Here is a 23,568-nt window from a genome sequence, read left to right on the forward strand (position 1 = left end):
CACGCCTGTCCTTGACAGACAGGTCGGACTGTGCCACAGGGCCCCGCCCCCTGCACTTTTACAGTCGACCCTCCTTCCTCAAATCATTCTATACCGGTTTCTTTCTGTGTAAATGCAAGGTGGGACATGTTGGTGAAACACCTCACTCTGTTATCGAAGAACCAGGGATTACGTTAAGTAACCCAAAGTTTTTTTTCCTACTTCGCTCTGTGTTTCACTGTGGGAGCTATAGACCACTCCCGCATTGCCTATGTCCCCCGAAGCCATGCAAATTCAGCCAGGCAGCAAATATCAGTCTGAGTCTGGTGAGAACGTCTCCAGCATGGCTTGAGTCAGTGTTCCTCATTTACGGATTAGTGGCCCCTCAAAGACGGCTGGCTCACGTCACGGTGAGAGGAATCGCCCTCCCATGGTTCCTCGTCTGTGGTCTCAGGCTACGGTTACATGATGACGGTCTGAACAGAAGACCCAAAAGTAGCGTCGCGTTTGAATTTTTTATTCCGTGTTTAGACAAGCGTTTTCGGGAGGAAATCTGCGTGCATACGATGACGCAAAAGTGTGTGGAATTCGATTGGGTATTCATGTCAGGCGGCTAGGTGGTGCTGTGACACACTATCACACAACACCGCCATGTCTGAGCGCATGAGTAGAATCTTTCTTCTCTTATCTGCGCCGCGAAAACCAAAACATAATTACAGATCCTTCTCTGTTCAGTAATAGCCTACTATCTGTACATATCCTGTACATTTCGTGGAAAGACTCCTGTTAGTTTATTAGAGCTGCCAGAGCAGCTTGACGGTCCGACGCATGGAAATAATCCAACATGTTTGTTTATTTCCCTGTACAGGGGTATGTATGTGACGTAAACGCGTACGCGACGTTAGCAGATCTGAGCAGAGTTTTGCGTCTTGGCAGTGTCGACGGAAACGCTACGGCGGAGCGTATTCAAGTTTTCCACTCTGGAGGGTGGATTCAAATTTTTGCATTTTTAAGCCCCAAAAACGCTGTCACCGTCTCTAAACGAAAGGCACTTCCGATAATTTTTTTTTGTTGTTTTTACCCGCAAGCGAACTCGTGTAAACGGGGCCTCAGAATGTGTATTCTAGACTTAAACCTCAGTTAAAATCAGACACTACCAACATTAGGAGCACACCACCTGGGGCACACCACCAACCAAAATGACACAAAATGACACTCTAACATGGTACATTTAATAGATATTGTTGTGGCGATTTGTCCTCAATAAAACAATAACTTGAAAATTAAGAAACCAAACAAAGCAAAGTAATCAAAATAGCCACTGAGGCACAAGGGGGGACAAATCTTACGCAGTGCAGGGGAAAGAGTCAACTGTCCAGTCGTGAATTTAGATTTCTGCAGGTTTATTTTCCGATCTTCCAAGCAAACAAAACAAATGTGCAACAGTGTGAACCAGCAGCCTCACTCCTTTGTCTCTCTCGTACAGCTGGTAAAAAAACATGACCCTTCCCAGTGCCTGTCTTACCTATGCCCGCCACCTCTATATATAGGCTAGTAATAACTTCAAAACAAAAGCATAAACAAACTCAAATTAACTAATTTATAATAAACGAGTAGGGATGGGAATCGAGAACCGGTTCCGAGTCAACCGATTCCTTGGAATCATTAGCAAGCCTGCTTAACAATTCCGCTTATCGGTTCCGGTCGCGGCAAATGCATTGTGACGTCACACACACGCTGCTTTGATTTGGTTCAGAACGCAGCAAACATGTCGCCGCCGAGGAAGAATCGCATTGTGCGTTCACACCAAACGCGACAGGGCGACAAGATCCCATACAAAGTGAACGTAGAGACGCGTATAAGGGCGAATTTTTCGCGGGAGAAAACCGGCGACAAGTTTTTGTCGTGATGACAGCCAATTAGCGTTCAACAGCGTGATAACTGAGTGACATGTGTAACGTAACAGCCAATCAGCGTTCAGCCGTCAAACTCATTGCAGTGCAGTCCGGGGTGAACTGCGGCATGGAGGAGAGAGTGATTGTTGCAGTTTGCGACTCCCGGAGCTCTATATATAATAGTATATAATATATTATAATTGTATATATAATATCACGGCCAACAGCTCTGTTGCCTCCGGATGGCCGTAGCGTGGGGAGCTCTCATAGGGATTGGGCTTCTCGGGGTTTGTTTACCGTCATTGCTATGGTTTCCGGTCTTGTGTGTTCCAACGGTTTATTAGGTAGGCCCATCTAATAAATCTCTGTCTAATCAATGCTTCATTTTGTTTATGTCAGTTGAATTTTGTTACAAGTTGAATGCAAATGAGCACTGTTAGCATTCCAAAAGGCACAAGCTCTTACTTGGCTGTTTTCAGTCTGTGTTTTTAGTTGTATGGCACATAATGATGGCATTTGGGCTTAAAAAGCCAAACATATATTTTTTCGTCTAGACCAATTGATTTGAAAATGTACAATTTCCTAATACTAGAAGCACTTCTGATCAGATATTAAAGAGATTTAATACAAACAAACACATTTATACTTATTTTCTCACCCAATGAGAATCGATAAGAGAATCGATAAGGAATCGGATCGATAAGCAGAATCGGAATCGGAATCGTGAAATTCTGATCAATTCCAATCCCTACAAACGAGAAAATAAACATAAAAGTCATATTATTTTATATTAAGCAAACAAACTAAATAAATGTTTTACTATTAAATCTAAGAACTGCATAGCTCTAACACATATAGTTAATAATATATTTTCTAAATGTAATTATACTCACTAAGTGTGAAACCTGGGCCTGTTTCGATGAACACAAAATGGATATCCTGGCAGGAATGGTAGAAAGACACACACAAAGTTCTTCCTCAACAGCTCTCAGTCTCTCTCTGTTTTAATGTTTGATTACCATTAGGGCTGACCCGAATGCCATTTTTCAGGCTTCGAAAACTCGTTGGTTTTTCCGAGCAAATATTCGAATACTCGTTCCAAAAAAAAACACACATTAATAATCCCTATATACTCCCTGGACCCGATTTTGACAGTATCTGCATATTTTGTTGAATATTTGATAGCTTTTGAACGTTAATTAGTAGGCCTAAGTTGGTTGAAATTCTTTAGTTTTTCCCTGTGAAAGCGAACAGCTGTTCTTCCGTTCCAAATCAGCTGTCCTCTGCCATCTCAGCCCTTACGGGAGCTTTTCAATTCATCCTGAAACGTGCATCTTTTCAGGGAATTTGTACAATAAATCCATAACAAATACCGAACATTGATTGTCTTATGTGTCCATATTATATCCATTACATTGATCGGGTATTCCCAAGACGCTGACGCTCTGCAGCAAGCCAGTCAAAGTTGATTGGCGCGGCGCTGTACAGCGAACGTAAACAAACAACTAAGGTCAGCATTTCGTCAAGTATTACTTTTTTTTCTTAAAAATAAACGAAGCTCAGAATACTGATTTAAGCTTTGAATACTAATTTTCCGAGTAGCCGTTAGCTGTAAAAATCCATAGATTAGCCGCACCGTTATATAAGCCGCAGAATCGAAAAATGGGAAAAAAGGCGTGGCTTATAGTCAGAAAATTACGGTACATTATCTGCGACACTTTATTACAGCACAGACACCCGACAATGGTTAATTAGGTGATATTAAAAAATTCCCACGGCACACCTGACGATCTCTCGCGGCACACTGGTTGAAAATCACTAAGCTAATGATTTATGAGTAATTATTCCTCATGCAAGATAGTGAAGTATTTCAGTCATCATTCACGCTGGCTCAGAGTGAAAACGCGTTTGTATTTCCTGTACAACGTAGTGCTTTTTGTCCCTCTCGGCAGTTCATAGACCGGAAGAACATGGAAGCCTCCATGAAGTTTACCCGTCCTATGTAACTACATATTAATTATTCTTCGCTCAGGAGGATAATGGTAGGACCATTCGATTAGAAGCTCTGATTGGTCTAGATAATCACAGCTTTAGGCCCCATCCACACGGAGCAGAAACAGGCGAAAACGATCCATTTTCGTTTAATGCGGTTCAGGAATATCTCCGTAAAGACGGAGTCATTGCGAAACCGCATCGAGCTGTAGAAACGCTGTCGTAAATATTCAAGGCGCTGGTTCTCCACAGAAAAAAGTGGAGCGCATACAGCCTGCGTGCCGTATACAAACATTCAGTCACGAGTAGATTCAACCTGAACAGAAATACTTCTTTATGGACAGTTAGTAATTACATTTATCAAGGGGCTTTATTTAAAGCTACAAAAAGAATACAAATAAAATAATGAATAAAAAATTCAACGCAACTCTGACGTCCCCCAGCTGGTGGGAGGCTAATGGAATCATCGTTTGCGTTTCAGGCGTCCACACAAATCCTAACATGAAACCGCATAGGTCCAGATAGATTTGAAACCACCTCCGAGGGTGGTTTCAGAAATGTGCGGTTTCGGGCACCATTCGCCGGCTCCGTCTGGACGGTCGGTCGAAACACACAAGGCTTATGTGGTTTCACCAAAAAATCGGCTGCTTGTGGATGGGGCCTTAGTTACCTCTGAGATCCCGAGCCGAAGAGCTCAGTTCTTTTGCAAACCAACTCAGGTGATGTTGTTACTCTCTGCGGTGACAATAAAGCCTTGATCATTCAAACCAAGTCCTTCTCGACCTCTTGTAATTTGTTAGAGTATTAGATTGTGGGTTTTATCCACGACAGTAGCGACCCTTCGCAGCGTTGCTGTAACACAAAAACAACTGTTGTGTAGAACGGAACGCGGCTGAGCATTTCACGTAGGCTACATAGCCATTGCCCCTGCACCGGGCACAGGAATCTGGCTCTACAGAATGAGGCGGAGGTTGCAAAGCCTTAAGCACAGTATTGGGTCGAAGCATTGCAAAGGTGCCGTCCTCGTTAAGTAACAAGCAGCTCGGGCCAACAGACAGAGCGGCCAACTCACCGGCACACCTGGGCCCTTCATCTGATTCTCCATGGTTGAGTTCTGTTGGAATCATGAAGATGGATGAAGAATTATCAATATACATCCCACGGTGACATTTTGCAATTGCATGCTTTAAAATAAAGTTGTTACAATTTACTAAATGTTCAATGTCGCCTTCCTGGTTGTTCCGACACTTTTAGAACCACTTTGTCGATGCCGTTAATAGGCGGCCCACAGCACTATGCTTGTGCTTGTGTGTGATTGCCCCCCCTGCTATTTTTCTAATAAATAATTACATAAAATAAAAATATAAAATGTATAATATATGAAATATAAATAATTTGACTTACTGTGCTTGTCTTTTACCCCGCCTCTGTCATTTAAACACAGGACCAAAAATATATATTAATCCAAACATTGATTAAATAGAAATAGAAGTGCTTTTTTAACATTACATTTATTTTCAGAACCAATTTAAACATTTATTCAATCAATTAAAAAATGTATTCTATTCAATTCAAAGTCACAATGTGTAACGCCTGATTTCCACCGGGGACGTAAGCGTCACCGCTGCCACTCTAATCAATGAAACCATTCCCAACGGGCGCGCTGCGGAACGTCTCACGCCCCGTGCCCACTACCTCCGTCAGTTGTCCGTTGCCCATTGACTTTGAATGGGGACGGTCGCGCAATGCATTGTGGATCCGTCCGTTGACTTGGAGCGTTCGCCACCGTCAAAAAGTTGAAAAATGTTTAACTTTTTCGGCAGCGACGGTTCCGTCATCCAATCAGATCGCGTATGCAAATTTAAGCACTGTGACGCGACTCGGGCTCTGACGATACTGGAAAGCGGGAAAGCGGGTCTTCTTGCCTCGCAACAAGCAGGAAGAAGCGGGAAGAACCCGGCGAAGCGATTTGATTGGCTGACGGTTGCCTCTGCAAAGACTACTCCCCCATCCGTCAGCCACGCCTTCCCACGTCCGTTGACTGACGGTGCAGTGGGCACGAGGCGCAGCGTCCCAGGAGCGGCGCACCGCGCCGCAGCACCATCATTCCGTAGCACTTCTATTTTTAACGCGAGCCATTGCTGAACCGCGTCAATTTCAACAGAGCAGATCGAGTCGAGCAGGAAGTGAAAAAGTAAAAGCCATAGAGAATTTGTCAATTTTCAAAATAGAACACAATACTCAGCTCATGTAGCCTATCACCAGTGGCGCAAAAAGTGGGTATGCACTATATGCGGCGCATAGGGGCGCCGCACCAGAGGGGGCGCCAAAGCGATGGAAGTAAAAAAAATTGAGCCGGCATTTTTTGTTTTTAACAGCGTTTGTGTAACAGAGGGACGTCACTGATAAGGCGCCCCCCCGCTCCTTCGCCTCCCTCCCCCCCTCCTCCCCACACGGCGCTCCAGTGGGCGCCCCCTCTGTTACGGCTGAGGGTGCAGGCAGGCAGGTAGGACCCAGATGCAGACGGTTTAGCGAGAACAGCACTTTATTTATGCCTAAAGGCTAAGGCAAGGAACCAGGGAACTCAGGAGGGAACAGGGAACACGCAGGACGAACAACCACAATGAAAGCACAAGGAACAAAGGAAAGACAAGGGCTTAAGTAACAAACACAACGAGGAACAGCTGAGACACATTAGGGGAGGGAGCAGTAATCAACACAGGAGGGAAACACAGGGAAACACACACACCATGACAGTACCCCCCCCTTAAGGGTCGACTCCCAGGCGACCCACGACAAGCAAAACAACGAAGAAAGTCAAACCCAAAACGGGTGGGTGGAGGGGCGCCAGGAGGGGGGAATCAAAAAAAATAAATGGACTGGGGCAGAGCCGAGGGACGTCAGGCGGGCGGCCAGAAGACTGCCCCAGGGCATGGCAGGGAGCCTCAGGCGGACGGCCTGGGGGGCAAGCAGAGGCAGAGTGAAGGCGGAACCCTTCAGGAGGCCGGCGGCAAGGACGATGAGGGCTCAGTCCCTCAGGCCTGCAGTGGCAAAGAAACCCCTCTGAAGGCTGGCAGCGGCGAAGGCGGAACCCTTCAGGAGGCCGGCGAAGGCGAGGTAGAGGGCGGGTCCCCTCAAGAGGAAGGCGAGGTAGAGGGCGGGTCCCCTCAGGAGGAAGGCCAGGTAGAGGGCGGGTCCCCTCAGGAGGAAGGCCAGGTAGAGGGCGGACCCCCTCTGGAGGAAGGAGAGGTAGAGGGCGGGTCCCCTCAGGAGGAAGGCCAGGTAGAGGGCGGGTACCCTCAGGAGGAAGGCCAGGTAGAGGGCGGACCCCCTCAGGAGGAAGGCCAGGTAGAGGGCGGACCCCCTCAGGAGGAAGGCCAGGTAGAGGGCGGACCCCCTCAGGAGGAAGGCCAGGTAGAGGGCGGACCCCCTCTGGAAGGCAAGGTAGAGGGCTGGTCCCCTCTGGGGGCAGAGGGCGTGCCCCTTCCAAAAGGTTTGGAAGGGGGGACCCCTCTGGAAGGCCTTGAAGAGGAAGCCCCCTCGGGACGGAGTGGAGGAGGGCCGGGGGCAGAGGCTGAGAGCGGGGAACCGGGGGCCGAGGCTGAGAGCGGGGAACCGGGGGCAGAAGCTGAGAGCGGGGAACCGGGGGCAGAAGCTGAGAGCGGGGAACCGGGGGCAGAAGCTGAGAGCGGGGAACCGGGGGCAGAGGCTGAGAGTAGGAGCGTGGAACCGGGGGCAGAGGCTGGGAGCGGGAGCGTCGAGGCTTAGGCCGGTCACAAAAGTCTGGTGGCACCGGCATGTAGCTCTCAGGCCAAAAGACCGTGGGGCTGAGCAGCTCCACTGCCCACTCGGGCAAGGCGTCCTCCAACTCAGGCCTTGACGAGACAACCCTGCGTATACGCTTCACGATAGCCTCCTGCTCCTTCTTGCTGGGAATGTTCTCCCAGTAGTCCATTTCTTTCATTATGAACCACAATATATCCTCCAATTCACGGCAAAATTGAGCGTCCGCTGGGTCCAAGGTTGGTGCTTTCATTCTGTTACGGCTGAGGGTGCAGGCCGGCAGGTAGGACCCAGATGCAGACGGTTTAGCGAGAACAGCACTTTATTTATGCCTAAAGGCTAAGGCAAGGAACCAGGGAACTCAGGAGGGAACAGGGAACACGCAGGACGAACAACCACAATGAAAGCACAAGGAACAAAGGAAAGACAAGGGCTTAAGTAACAAACACAACGAGGAACAGCTGAGACACATTAGGGGAGGGAGCAGTAATCAACACAGGAGGGAAACACAGGGAAACACACACACCATGACAGCCTCGACCACGCCCTGGAGGCGAGCGCCAAAGTGTCTTCATTTGAACCATATTGTCATCTCATGACACGTACCTCAATATGGAGAGGCAGAGAAGAAAGCCCTCGGGGTCACAACACATAGAAAAAGAAAGATTGGGAAGGAGAAAGGGTGCGCGGGGATGAAAGAAAGCTTTTCAAAGTGGTTGAAAGAAAGCTTTTCAAAGTGGTTGAAAGACAGTCGTTTTTATGTCAGTGTATCAAGAGGAGGCTTGTAAATATTCAGGTTAGCTAAATCTACTACTAGTAAAACAACAGGTTACTGTTGTCTTGCAACTGTGTACTGATCAGAATGGAGCCTACAATATAACGGATCATAACGAGAAAAATAAAGGAACTTGTTTGTGGATACCCAACTCAGGTTATTTTGTTTTACTTCAATCTCTATGCAAGTCTTTGATTTATGTCAATAGAACCAGTAAAAACTGAGTTTTAAAGTTGATACTTTATAACTCCGTTAATAATCCAAAAGTTAATAAATTAATAATCCAAAAAAATAAATAAAGATTATTATCGTATCTGAATCGAGACTGAATCGTTCTACACAGTATTGCGATGCATCAAAGAATCGATTATTTTTCCCATCCCTATTGGTTACTGTACTCCAACAGTTCTAACAGAGTCTATTGTTTTGCATGTAAGCTTTTTGGTGAAGCTAGAGTTGCTGACACGCGCCTTGTGGTGGGGTATAATGACTGGCAGTGTCTTTCAAAGATACTGAAGCACCATGAAACAAGTGGTTATCACATAAATGCTTTTCTGATGTGGAAAGAATTGGCCTAGGTAAAACTATTGATAGCGAATTGCAGAGAGCCTGTTGACTCGAGTGATCGACTGCATACTCTTCCCTGCAGAAAGAAACCTGCCACTGAGGGGGACAAAATGCACAGTTAGGAAATCCTAGAAATGTTAATTTTCTGGGTATCCTTGATCTCTTATAGCACGGTATGATGTTACACTGGCAGAGCATCTTAGAAAGGCTGCCTCTAAAAAAACACCGGATATCTGTCCTGGTGCACTAAAAATGAATTTTTTGATTCAATATCAGGGTGTGTTTTAGGTCAAATTTGTGCCCAGATCAAAGGGGGGGGGGGGGGGGGGGGGCTGCTATGTGTCTGCATACCCTCCAGAAAGTAGGCAATTGCGCCCCTGCCTATCACAACACATCCATGTTGCCGACTCAGAGGGTCGGCAACATGGACGACGAGAGACTGATTGTCGAAGTGGAGCAACATTAAATGATTTATGAAATAAATCATCCTTTTTATAAGGACAATGTCAGAAAGGACAAAGCCTGGCATTTAATTGCAGTAGTTTTGGGAGTGGAAGGTGAGTACATTAGGTTTAGGATTATCGTGTGATCTCGTGTGAATACAGCTGGCTCGCAAGGCAACGCTACGCTGCCGTTACGCGCCCGAAGGGAATTGACGCAGGGCAGAGTTTGCAGCCGTTCCGCAGCGCGTAACGGCTTCTTCTACCCTCTCAGGTAGAAAGCGGGAAACTTTCAGATTTCAAAAAACGATAAAATGTATAGAACGCCGGTCATTATCTGCGACTTATTTGTGATAATGACCGGCGAAGTTCTATACATTATCCCGCTTATAACTCGGCTACTTGCCGAAACGAAAAAATCCCTTCACACGGTGTGTCTTTTTACAATTTATTTGTTACCAGCATTCGTAGTATTATCGTAGTATCAGCAGAGAAATAGTCTGCAAAAGACGTTGACGTTGCTTAGCAACCGTCAACGCTGGGGTTGATAAGTCACTGGACTTCTTGCGGAGTGATACGAAAGATGTGAATCAGAGGCAGAAAATGGACTTTCCTTGACAGCGGTCATCATATGCTTAGTAACGATCATTATCGAAAGATATTCACCGCCGGAAGTCGGGAAGGCCCATGCAAGAGAACGGAGCAGCATTGAGAAGAGCCGTGTAATAAGTTATTATAACTCTATGATTGTAGGCGTAGCCGTCTACTAGGCTTCGCCTTATGGGCCGTGCGCGCACTCACGTGCACTGAACATTTCAGCAATGCACCAATCAACTTGGGCACCGGCTACATCTGTGAAGATATTCCACACACATTTGTAGTTGCACTTACAGAGTTAGCGTGACCCTAGACAACGTGGCAATAAAGATTATGAAGCTGAGCACCACACGGCTGATAGCAACCAAACGTTGGGCGCCCGCCCCCTTGTAGTGATAGGAGTCCTGAATATTACTGAGACATACAAATGATCAAGCACATAACACATTTACTTTGGTAGGGGGGCTTTGGTAGTGGTGTTGCTGTGCTGTCTCCACAGAGACAACGCAGCAATATGATCATGAGCAGTTCCAACTGGAGAGAAAGTGAAATCCGTGAGAGAAGGTGATGCAGTCGTATTAAACAAAGACGGTGAAAGATGATTGAACAACCCAGTCTCACGGAAATACGTGACACTGTCACGTCATTTAATCCATTCATTCGTGATCTGGGACACGTAATTACATTTTTTTCGTGCCAAAAGCACACATTGCTAACAATATGACAGCTTTTGGCCACCCGTTTCTACTTTCAAGATGAAATGACGTGACGTGACAGTGTCATGTATTTCCGTGAGACTTGGTTGCATTGAAATGATTTGAGGCGGCGAGTTGCCGCGCGGCAGTGTGTAAGCAGCTTCAAGGCCTAAACACACCGGCGCCGAAGCGGCACGTCAAAAAGTCTGCCCCCATTATTCCGGACATACTAGCCCACACCGACGGCCGCTAGACACGCGCCGCCCCACTAGGCTTCAAGCCACTGCTATATTCCCTAGCGTCGCCGCCCCTGAAAAAGCGCATATTTAAAGCTGGTGGTAGGCTTGAAGGCCTAAACACACCGGCGCCGAAGCGTCGCGTCAAAAAGTCTGCCCCCATTATTCCATATGTACTAGCCCACACCGGCGCCGACTAGCCACGCGGCAGCCTTCCGCACCACCCAACTAGTCTTCGAGCCAATGTTCTATTCCTTAGCGTCGCCGCAACTGAAAAAGCGCTTTTTAAAAGCTGGTTTGTACATCCCGGGTCCCGTAGGCACCTTCATATCTACTCCTCACCACTGGATGCCGCCCTCTTTCGTTTGTGAGAAACAATTACGAGAATGGACGATGAGAGACTAGTCGTCGAGGTGGAAAAATATGTTGAATTGTATTACCAAAGTTCCCGTCATTACAAAGACAACTCCAAAAAGGACATTGCCTGGCGAGCCATAGCTCTGGAGATTAGCTCTTCAGGTGGAAATCAACAATGGTGGACTAAGTACCCAAACAATTAACCATAATGGGAAATAGACGAAATCAAGTCACATATAATCACACCATGTAGAAACCAGATTACTTGTAATATATATAGTTTTATTTAAGGCAAGGAAACTTCATTTATATAGCACTTTTCATGCATGAAGCAGACTCAAAGTGCTTCACATAGAAACATTCTCATACAATAAAATAGATAAGTAAAAGAAAACACAGGCAAAGTTCAAAAATGCATTGTCATGTATTAACTGTCTCTCTGATATCAGATCATGTATTAACTGTCTCTCTGGATTTAAAGGCCCACTATGCAACTTTTTTAGCCAAAATTACATTAATTATGCTGGTTGAGAGTTATTCTGATGGTTCTGCAACCATTTCTGGGTCATTTGGTGGGTGTGTCATTGCCCCATGTCACCTCTCCAAGGAAAAAGCGCATATGCAACTTGCTCTGTTCGGACCGACACAATCCGGATGTGACGCAGCGGAAGTATCCAATCGTGCCTCGATAATGTAGTCAGATTGTAGTTTCGAAAATGCTTTACGGCACAGACACACACCCAAACATGGCACCGGCTAGATATAAACAGCCAGTTGCGAGGCAATTGTTGCATTCATCATGGATCAATCGACTGATAAGGGACCCAAGAGGCGACTGTCGGTGGAACAAAAGAAGAATGGACCAGAAAAGAGATCAGACACGAGAGAAAGGGGAACTATGCAACTTTTTTGGCTTGATTTACCTTAATATAACAGGCTAAGAGTCATTGCGATGGTTCTATTATACATTTTTGTTCGATTGTTCGTTGTTTCGACTCCCCCATGCGCAACTTGGCGGAGAAAAGGAATATATTTCTGCCGGCGACCCGCCGCCCACTCTCGCGGGAGTCTCGGGTCTCGCAAAGTAACGAATTGCTTTACGGCACAGACCCCCAAACACGGAACCGGCTCGATATAAACACAAGTAACTAAGGGATTGTTACATTCATCATAGGTCAGCCGACTAAAAAGAGACAGAGAAACCCAATGTCGGAGGAACAGAAGAAGGGAAAGGGAGACTGACCGACAGAGAGGCCAGACACGAGTAAACGTTGGGCAAGCTTTTCAGGAATAGCGTGAACTGAAAGAAAAAGAAGACTGCAAATCAGATACCGATCTGTCTCGTCCCCCAGATACAGACTGAATCCCTGAATCCAGGTTCTTGTTTATTTAGATTATTATGTTGGCCAACAGTCTTACAGTGATTGTTCTGTTCAACCTAAGATAAAACAATTATAATCTAGGATATAAATTCTCCCCGTCAACTATAAAAAAGGATGGATTTATGTTTATTGCAATACAAATACACCATTTTAAAAATGTATAACCTTGCCTACACTTTATGAACATCTACTTCGGACATGGCTCCACTCATTCGCCGGCTTCTTTGAAAACAAATGCACATGGCTCACGTAGAAGTGCATGGGGAAGGGTCGTCAACGAGTTGTTACGACAGTGTTGTAAAATATCTACTACGAAGCTGTAGTGGGCGCTGTGTAGAGAAATGTGCGTGCCAAAACCAAGAAAACAGCGAAGAAATTCCCGAAGTTGAATAGTGGGCCTTTAAGGAAAAATAACATTTAGTGTCTCGAGCCCTCAAATAAAATACACTGGCTACTGAATCCAGCACAGCAATAACATCACTGTATTTATCCCGAGGGATAAAAAAAAAAGTAGGGATGCACCGATATGAAAATTTTGACCGATACCGATATCCAATATTAAAATTGCTGTTACGGCCGATAACCGATATTTACCGATATCGATATTGGTATTAAAAAAAAAAAATCTATGATGATTTTGTATACTTTAGAACATGTAAACACTGTGAATATGAAAAAGTTATTTCTTTCTTTATTTTCCAAAACTTCGAAATTCATTGTTTCTTCAACAAGTTACAGGGCATCCATAACAAACACAAGTTACTAACAGTGTTAGTTTTAGGCTACTTTTACAACTTGCATCTATGAAAAAGTTTGGATCATAAATCACAACAACGATCACAAATCAAAATATCTTGACAAGGTCTTATAACTTAAATCAAATTTACCAATATTCATGGAAACCAGACACTTGTCTAATAAATGAGACAAGTTGAAGTAAGTTAAATTAAGTAAGTTTAAGTTAAATCAAATATATCAAGGGAGGTTGGTTGTAGTCTTTTCACTCGGTTCTAGCCCTACTGTTGATCCGGAGAACCGAGCGAAAAGACTACAACCAAATATAAACATGTCTGTTTCCGGTTCCGGTTTCCGTTTCAATGGGATTACGGAAGGCCAAATAAAACACAACAGAAACTGTATTTCGCTACGATACTTGATGATGTTGTTAATACCAGAATCGTCCTTTAAACATGCGCTGATCACGTGAACGCACAACTTTTTTTTTATCAGCCGATCACTTGCATCCCGAACCGTGAGGGTTGATCCGTACGGATCACGGGAAACCCGTGAACCGTTGCACCACTAGTGGTGTTGAATGATTTGACACGGCATCCTCCGCGCATTACTTCGGCTTTGCAAGTACTGCATATTGCAATTGGAGTACCTTCATTTGAGACCGTAAAAAACATCCAAACCGCCGACATTGATTCTTTTCAGTTAAGGTGACAAACACTCCTGTACTGCCTCTCCGTGCGTCTCTGGCTGCGTCACTGACACTGTCACATGACCAAAAAAGCTGTGCATGGGCAAAAAACACACACAACGGCAACTAGACGGAAATAAATATCGGCTGTTAATATCGGACCAGTTTTACTTATCGGGCCGATGCCGATATGTTAAAAAATGACTAACATCGGCCGATAACGATATCACTGCCGATATATCGTGCATCCCTAAAAAAAAGTATATATATATATATATATGCAAAAGAGTATACCAGAGAGGGATAATAATTATAGGTCATCATGACTAGGCTACTCCATACGGTTCTGCCATTGCACATTTCCTAGTGGCGAATTGAAATATTGACGTGCCTCTCAGGATCTGCACGGAGCTCCTGGACCAGATTGTGGCATACCCCCTGTTCATGTCTCCGTTCATTGATGGGGCGCACCCAAAACCTTCGTCTTCTCCTTGCCTGCCTACGATCAACCCTCCTGCTCCTACGGCGCAGCAGAAGAAGGGCAGCCACCCTCTGTCTGGCGACAATTGTTCTGTTGAAATAAAAAAACTCAATAAAATGTAAAATAGGTTGTGTTCAATTAAAATTGATAACTACTGGCTGCATACATGTAAATGTGTGGCTATGTTAAGGCTATATAGATGGATAGATAGATAGCTACTTTATTGGTCCCAATGGGGACCAATAAAGCCATCCAGTAGCTCAATACAATAAATACATACAATAACCTTAAAAGGTGACTGCACTATATACTAAAAAGGCTTAATAGAAGGTCCTGCAATTATTGAGATTGTTGATGCAGTAGATGAATAATTTCAAATAATAAAATAAATAAGAAATGACAGTAAATAAAACGATAAAGTGCCCTACAAACTAAGTTGATCTGCTGTTCCGGAAACATACTTTCACTGCGCAGATTATACATTTTTCAAATTATTCAGCCAAAAAGATGGAAAATAAATAAACTAGAATACAATAGGCTACTCACCCATTGCGTTTCGGCTCTATGTTGCGGTTGATTGACAGGTGACTTCCTGATTTTATACTGCAGCGCGACCGTCGCGCCGCTTCCAGTTGGTGCAAGGGGCGGCTTTTGACGCGCGTGAAATGCGCGCCACTGCGCTTGGGCGCCGGTGTGTTTAGGTCTTGATACAAGGTCCTATACATATGGAGATTGTTGATGCACTAGATTAATAATTCTACAATGCAAAAAGAATGAGCAATGAAAGTAAATAAAGTGTGTAATGTGACTAAACCGTAGACAAAGTGCCCGACAGTCCATGAGGTAACTATGAATTAATGTGACTATCATTGTAAGCACAAACAGAGGATCATTGGCATCAGATCATAGTCATAAAACAACTGGTATAACGTTATGCCATACCGACTTGAGTTTGTTGATCTGCTGCTTTCAAAACATATCACAACGGAGCTGCAGCGCGACGCTTCCTATTGGTGCTAGGGGCGGCAATTGACGCGCGTGAAATGCGCACCGCTGCGCTTAGGAGCCAAATACGCACACATATCCTAGATCGGTGGACAATTGGAGAGGCTCGTGACGAATGATTCGAATCTCCCTGTGCACATACGTTATTTTAACAGTTGAATAGGTAAATTATTAAATAACAACAAATTCATTCCGTGGCACAATTCGTCCTCCATACACGTCGACAGTACACCACCGATTGATTTGAGCAACGCATGCCCATCTCGAAATTGTGCGGGACACAGAATGCCATTAATGCTATGTCATTGGTTTGGAAAACGACCTCGATCATTTAGGCCTATTGTAAAGATGTAAAAGATGTAGCCTACCGTGTCGAGTGTATATACCTACATTAGACCTACCTCGATATCAGCTGTGTTGATGGAGATTCTTTAATTTCCTTTAGATAGCCTACATATTTCAGGGCAGACATACCCCCCCCCCATTGTTGGACTGCGGAACAGGCGTTTTGAAAAAAAAACGAAACAACTATTCTTTCGGTTACCGAAATTAATAATCCAAAGAGAAATGTAATAAAGTAAAAATCCAGAGAACCCCTTTGGGTTCCATTTGCCTTCTTATATCATATGAATAACGGATTCATCGAACATGGTGGATTGTGTGTTCGAGCATAAAACTAAAGAGGAAGTGACTTGCGTCTTTGAAGCTGTACCATCATACGTCATTGGCCTCAACAGCATCATAGAGAAAATCTGGGAGATGAACACAGGGATCCACATTTTTTATTAATTTGTATAATCATCAGGGAAAATGCAAAGAACATAATATAGGTCTCAAAATTGAATAACGTTAAACAGATGCCTTTCAAAGAAGGTTTCTAGCCTACGCTTATTTACAACCAGTGTCTCTGGCTATGCCTTTCTGCATTACAAGTTAAAAATACAGGTTTTAGATAAAATATTTATGAAATGAAACAGATCAGTAACTGCAGGATGGCTGAACATCAACTTAGAGCATGTGTGAAATTTAGTTCAATACTTCTTTGCAGGGGTGGACTGGGACAGAAATTCAGCCCTGGCATTTTCTGTCCAGACCAGCCCACTACATTATCAGCACCAGGGGTGGGACGAGACGAACGGGAAGAACCCTGTATCTACTTGATTAAAACAATTTAATCAAGTGCATACATCCGAATAATAGTACAGCACTGTAAATAGCAGTTGTTGCTTTTTTTGTTTTTGTTTTTCAAGTTATTTTCTCTTGTGAAACCTGAACAGGAAGTTAACAGATCTCCTGTGGTCGCTGCATCTCCACCCCCCATATCTACATTGTCATTATGAAACCATAAATAGAGAATTGAAAAAAATAAAAATCTAAGACATGAATTACAGGTCTGAATAGATATGCATTTTCATATACGTATATGTGCACGTGTGTATATTGCCCTACTTCCTCGTCCGCAGGTCGACACATTGTGCTGCCTTGACAGTTAAGTCGCGTTAGGCTCCGTCAGCCTCCATCCTCCTGGTGAAGCCCGGGCCGGCGTGGCCAACATGTGAAGAGTCCTGAGCTGTTGCCAAGCGTGATCCCAATCAATGTGGTCAATCACAATACAGAGGAGCATATTGTATGAATTGTTCATCCTTAACTGCAAATTATTATTGCTATTGTTTTATTATGTATTGAGTTGTGAGGCTTAAATAGGCGATGCCAGGAACACTGAAGCCGTTTCAAAAGGGTTAGCCTACTGACAAGTATTGGCCATCAACAGAGCTGCTGTAAATCAAATATGCCTCCAGGTATTTCAACAATCAACTTCTATGCAATATCAACTTGGACACGTGCGACTGAGTTGTAGACGAGAATGTTCACTAAGCATCACTTTCACCACTCCATAGAAATCGCCTGCAGCTCCAACAAGACAAAGTGTATTAGACGCTGATGTTTGTCACTTTGTTGGTACCAGATGTCTCTGGAAAATGAATTATAAGTTAGGGCTCGACCTGGACCCTTGTTAGCTCCAGGGCCTGGTGTTCTTAAAAGAGGAGTGCGATGTTATTTAATGCTCAAAACTAAAGAAATTCCTGTCTCATGGCCTGTGGTCATAGACTCAATATTCCCAAGAGATATTCCCAATATTAGTGGGAAAAGTGTGGCAAAAACAAGATCACACAGCGTTGTGTTTATTTGTGACGTTAATATTAATGAATTGCATTGTTGGGAAGAATGTGGTGTGTTTTTTGCACTTGTGTTGGAATCCTGTGAATGTGTTTGGGTTTCTATGTGCATTCATGCTGGTGTATTTGGGTGTGTGTGACTATGTGCATGCACGCAGGTCTATGTGTGTGTGCTTGTCTATGTGCATGCACACAGGTCTATGCCTGTGTGTGTGTGTGTGTGTGTGTGTGTGTGTGTGTGTGTGTGTGTGTGTGTGTGTGTGTGTGTGTGTGTGTGTGTGTGTGTGTGTGTGTGTGTGTGTGTGTGTGTGTGTGTGTGTGTGTGTGTCCCTGCTGTCATCTTATCCGTCGGGAAATCCTCGGCTCGTGCCCTGCGATTCCACCCCTCTTTCATCAGCCAATCACATCTCTCGTGCCTTCACCTTCCCAGGATCCCGCAAGCCTCGGGAGCAAGGCTGCAGGGCGTTGCCATGGCGCACGGGTTGAAAGGTCGCTCCACTGGAAGTAACGTGATGAGTATGAGAGTTGACAAGGAGAGAGAAAAAAAATACAGACAGCGGGAGACGGACACACACAGAAATACATCTTAGAATGATTGTATGTTTTATGCCCTTGATAAATGCCGGTGTGTGTGCGTGTGTGTGTGTGGCTGTCTGTTTACTCATACACATATATCTCCTATTATCAGGTTCCCCCTAATGAAAACACTTGGTGCTGGTTAACTTCTCCCATACCTGATCACAAGTGTTCCTGGATCCACAGCTGGTAAACAAGAGAAATGTGATCCTGCCAGAGATCATTAAAGATAGAGCTTACCTGTGGAGGTCATAGCCATGACCAAGGTAACGGTAAACAGCTCCAGAATGTCTTATGGGTGTCTGTCTGCACAGGCCTGCTGTTGATTCACTGCCCTGTTGATAAAGGCTGGGTGAGGCTTAACATCCTGTGAGGGCTGGGGTCTCCTCATTTCACACCTGATTGCATCATAAGATCAATTATGAATCAAAGCTTCCCTGGAGGTTAAGACTTAGGAATCTGCTTTTTATATTCTATAAGGTGTGTGCAGTGTAAAAACACACTACACACACACAAAGTGTCTTGCTCCAGAGGCAACAAGAAAAATAAAAGAAAGAGACCAGAGAATGTAAATCATCCTACAAATAATACTTTCTGTAAACATGACCAGAAAGTATGTCAATATCCACAAAAATATTGATATTAAATACTAAAAAACTTAAGTAATATTACATAATCTACAGTTAAGGTAGTTGAGGGAGACATATTTTCAGTGTGTTGCAGTACTTCTGTTGGGTGAAGTGTTGGGAGATGGGTCGGTGACAGCCACTTCTCCCTTCCCGTCTGTCGTTTTTGTTCCTTTAATCCGTCCATTACCACCCCTATATACATTCACTTACATTTAAGGTTATCGCCGTGGCGACATGTGTTTTCCCCATGTAGCTCCTTTGTCATGTGACCCACATGGCAAGAACAAAGAGCAAACATGATCTGCGATCGACCGCTGCTTTGCTTCTATCGGCACAGACACACCGATGGAGGCTAAGCAGGCCCTTGAGTTGTATGGAAAACGGTTGCCACACACACAAACACACACACAATTGCAGAGAGAGTGCAGACAAGCAGGATAATGGAGAGGAGGAAGATGTTAACAGATATACTACTGGTGCTGTCAGTTAATCACCACATGCACTCCTCACCAAAGACACACACACAATTGAGTGTGTACGGAACCAATACACTGGGCAATATTTGCCTGGTCTGTGATTAGATTAAGGTGTGACATGTTTTGCAGCCACAGACATCTCCCTGATATTTTTAGGTTTCCTGCTGAAATCCCAAACCTATTAAAACAATACAAAGCCTTTTTCACCATTTGGAGAAAGCCCAATAAATCAAGAAGATATGTTTTGGATAATTTTACTGCCCCCACAGAAATAAAGGTGTTCATCTCACTACCAGAAAAAAATAACCCAAAGCAATTTAGAAACGTATGATAAGATACTTTTATTTTTAACAAGCACCAGCTACAAAGAAATATGATGACATTTTCCTGACAATCTTAAAACATTAAGAGTGTAGAGGAACACAGTGAACTCCTAGAGGACCAAAGGTACAATAATAATTTAGCAAGTAAAAAATAATTCAAAACAATTTAAAAACTCCATAAACTCCAGCAGAACGCAGACTTGTGCAGGTAGGTGTGATCCTTTAAACTGCACCAGCACCAAGCGTTCGTGGGTCAAAGAAAAGCCCCTGCATCAGTGCATCTGGCCTAATACAATCAGGAGAAAACACCCAGCAACTTCGGAAAACAATAGGTAAGTGCACCGACAGTGAATTGCCAAAGAGGTGTTTAAGAGAACAAGCACGCTGTGTGAAGACCCCAGAGAGCTTTTATAAGGCAGAACAACGTTGTTAAGACACTGCTGTCAGTTTACAGTACACCTCCACCCTGGAGACACAGTTGGGTCCCGGAGGGTGAGCGTTACCCAAACTATCCAGACACCAAATCAAACCAATATGAGCGTCAACACATAGACAATGAACTCACTTAAAGAAAATAACTTTAAAGATCTTACTGTGCACTTACAGATCACCCCCTGGATCAATAGGAACACATTGGTCATAATGAGAACGAAACAGCCCTTAGCTTATGATAATAAGCTACTTCCCGCCTCCAAAAGGGTTTCATGTTGATATTTGATGACGTAAACCAAGCTTTCTGGTTCACCTTTGGAAATGTATGATATAGTATAGTGATGATAACAGTTGTATTCTGCCATAAATATGCTATTGATGTTAGGCAATGTGTTAATATATGGAAACATCATAGCCAAGTAAGTCATCAAATTGGTATACTGCACCTATGATGGGTTAACACGATACATAGAGAGCCGTCGGTTTATGCGGTTGTCTGGTAAAGTAAGCAGCACACATGTATCCCCGTTAACTTACTGCACCAAGTGCATTGGTGGACACAATTACGACCGAGGATGAAGCTGATTAAAGTGTTGGATCGTCCCCCATGATCTTACCATTTTACCTCCCTTATTATGTCTGAAAAACACAGAATAAAAAACGCAGGCTGCGGGTATGGGAAAAAAATTGGTGCAAAATACAACCTAACGGTTAGCAATACAACGACCTGAAGTTCTGTATCCAGTTGGTTCCTGTAGTGTTCTCCCGAACAATCATCTCCCGCAAAATAAAACCCTTACAGCTTGAACCCTATAACTTACCACCATTATTATTGCCATCATCGTCCCAAAATCGATCCCCAAAAGTCATGGCGAGCTCCACCTGTTACTGCAAGGGTAGGCAAAACTCCAACTCTACCTCCCGTCTGCATGATACACCGAGCCGGAGCGACGGCAACGGGCCTCCCTGTGCTCCTCAGTCCAGGTGTCCTTCAGAGTGCTGAATGCTGAACTCACAGTGCCGGCACTGCTGATGGACGGAGAGGAAGGAGCCCTTGACGCGCGTGTTCACCTGACATTTGTGGCTGCAGGTGGGGCAGCGGTCCAGCAGCCGTAGCAAACTGCTGTCGTAAACGATGTACTTCGAGACGTCGCTGGTTGACCTGCGGCCGGAAAAGGGGACACATCACGGATCTATCGTTTGGATTGTGGTTAAAATCACATGACGTTATTTTCCTATTTTGTTACTGATTGTTACCGCTGACGTCAAGCGACGATGCTCATGGGAAATGCAGTATTTATTTGTAGAAAGAAACAGTCAACACTTTTCTTGTGACTTACCGGTCATCAGTGCACAGATAAAGCCTGGATAAAATCAATATTTACTATTATATAGCACTATTTATCAGACCCTGTCATCCAAAGCTAATAGAAGAAACATTGGAAAGAGCACAGACCCGCTATGGGTTTACAGTTAGAAAGGTTGGAAGACATACTCAGAGATGCCCGACTCCTCCGAGGTGGCGTCACTGGGGGGATCTGAGGAGCTTTCGGGGTCACTCAGGGACTCTGGCCCCTCTTGGTAACGATGATGATCCGGTACTAGAGGTTGCTCCGCCCCCACTCCCTTTATGGTTAGCCTGGTTTGTCCACCTGTTCACAAGGCAAACTAATGTCAACTGGCACAAAGCAATACATGGCACTTTGTGATATTTAAATAAACACAAGGAATGATGACAAATTAAAAGAAATAACTACAAATATACAATGTGGCCTACTATTTATTTTTACCTGATTTAGATGCATCTCAAAAATCATTTTTTAAGCTTGTGAAAAAGCAGGTGAATAATTCTGTAAACTGCTTTGGTGAACATTAACACATTTGGAGCTACTCCAGTATTGATAACATGCTTTGGTTGTTCTCAGCCTCACTTAAGTCACTTTTGATACAAAGGTCTGCTATGTGACCTAAAAAATACATGTAATACAAGTATAGGTAGACCCACCATGGCTTTTTCTGTTCATTAAAGTTCCCTCTGACAACTGGGTCCCAACCGTGCGTACGCTCTTAGCAGGTAAAAAGCACTGGAGGCCGATCTCACGTGCACATACTGGGTAAGACTGACAGGCCACGTCGGTTTTTTTGACAAGTGAAACTGCAGCTCCCTGTACAAATATACAGAGATTGAGTTAATGTAGATTTTGGTTAGCTCAGTTGTTAATTTCTCGTTTTCTTACAGCCCTCAGTTTATCTGATGTTGTGTTTTTCCCTCTTCATGGATACATTAATAGCACCGCAATTGCATTCAAGTAGCATGGATTCATCAAGTTGAAAACACACCCTTTACATGCAACATAAAATGCAATCATGATAGTCATGAGAGACCATACAGGCGCCACACACACACACACACACACACACACACACACACACACACACACACACACACACACACACACACACACACACACACACACACACACACACACACACACACACACACACACACACACACACACACACACACACACACACACACAGCGAATGTAAGGGTTGCTAGTACATTGTTATAACACCGATTTAGACAGCAGTACAGGCTAAACACTTAACACTTACATTTTGCCTGCCACTTACTGCTGCGACATGTGGATAGATGGTTGGAATAGCATCGTGTTTCAAAATCAATTTTTTTGCAAAACCCATCGCTTTCTGCATGTGGTTTTGGAAGCTGTCATTGCTGAAATGGGCACTACACACACGTATTCCCTCTATGTTTTCATCGACATCGACACGGTATTTATAAATGAAATCTAACCACTTCTGCTTCTGAACGGGGTCTTTGGGTAAATAGTGAAAGGATGTTCCTAGCTCTGGATGGCATTTTAATACAGCGCAATCTGACATGTTTGGTTAGCATTTAGCTACAACTCATTACTGGACAATGGGACTAACCTATTGTCACCATTTTCGTCACGTTTCCATGTAAATGTAGCATCAAATGTAAATCATTTTTTGTTTTGCTATTTTGTGAAAAACCAACGACTGAGAGCGATTTTTACGCCTACTTGAAAAGATGTACCACTGCAGCAACAACAGCTGATAAACAGTAACAACAAACTGCGCAGGATACGGAAGCTGCTCATGCGGAAGTAGGGACAACTTAAAAAAAAACGCATGCATAGTTAATATAATATACTTTTTAATATTTCACCGCCTCAAACAAAAAACAAGTGCTGCTTACTATCTAATGTTGCTATTTATATTATTGTGTATTAAAAAAACTACCGCAGGCATATTCGTCCTATATAAATGTGACAAATGAAAACGAAATGTTAATGACAATTTATG

General features: G+C 44.1%; 2 protein-coding genes across 4 annotated transcripts in view; both read right to left on the reverse strand.

The window, feature by feature from the left end:
• LOC130388704 (uncharacterized) overlaps positions 1–16,324 on the reverse strand; it is a 28,066-nt gene extending 11,742 nt beyond the window's left edge. Inside the window, exons 1-3 of one of the 2 annotated variants that reach the window (XM_056598185.1) lie at positions 16,009–16,324; positions 5,271–5,293; positions 4,939–4,980 (exon numbers count right to left, since the gene is read on the reverse strand). In XM_056598185.1, coding sequence (XP_056454160.1) covers positions 4,939–4,971 — 33 coding nt within the window. In that variant the 5' untranslated portion in view covers positions 4,972–4,980; positions 5,271–5,293; positions 16,009–16,324. Of the gene's footprint in view, positions 1–4,938; positions 4,981–5,270; positions 5,294–15,997 lie in introns of both variants that reach the window. The other variant, XM_056598195.1, reaches the window with a different exon arrangement.
• A 2,607-nt stretch (positions 16,325–18,931) lies between these two features.
• LOC130391676 (uncharacterized) lies at positions 18,932–23,355 on the reverse strand. Of its 2 annotated transcripts, none has more exons than XM_056601909.1 (4): positions 22,855–23,349; positions 22,226–22,385; positions 21,716–21,872; positions 18,932–21,382 (listed from the first exon to the last, which is right to left on the reverse strand). In XM_056601909.1, exons 1-4 carry the CDS (start codon positions 23,122–23,124, stop codon positions 21,196–21,198), a joined length of 774 nt encoding a protein of 257 aa, XP_056457884.1. In that variant the 5' UTR covers positions 23,125–23,349; the 3' UTR covers positions 18,932–21,195. The 2 variants fall into 2 exon arrangements, with proteins under 2 accessions (XP_056457884.1, XP_056457892.1); XM_056601917.1 differs by having other exon boundaries at positions 18,933–21,382; positions 22,837–23,355.
• Positions 23,356–23,568: the final 213 nt, after the last annotated feature.

Source organism: Gadus chalcogrammus, chromosome 1 (assembly GCF_026213295.1).
Source record: "Gadus chalcogrammus isolate NIFS_2021 chromosome 1, NIFS_Gcha_1.0, whole genome shotgun sequence".
Classification (NCBI taxonomy): Eukaryota; Metazoa; Chordata; class Actinopteri; order Gadiformes; family Gadidae; genus Gadus; species Gadus chalcogrammus.

Excerpts from the sequence above, each read along its gene's own strand:
- LOC130391676 (XM_056601917.1), bottom strand. The coding sequence starts at position 23,124 with ATGTCAGATTGCGCTGTATTAAAATGCCATCCAGAGCTAGGAACATCC. Across the intron at positions 22,386-22,836 it reads CAGTAAGTGGCAGGCAAAAT|GGAGCTGCAGTTTCACTTGT; the intron begins GTAAGTGTTAAG and ends ATATTTGTACAG. Across the intron at positions 21,873-22,225 it reads AATGAACAGAAAAAGCCATG|GTGGACAAACCAGGCTAACC; the intron begins GTGGGTCTACCT and ends CCTTGTGAACAG.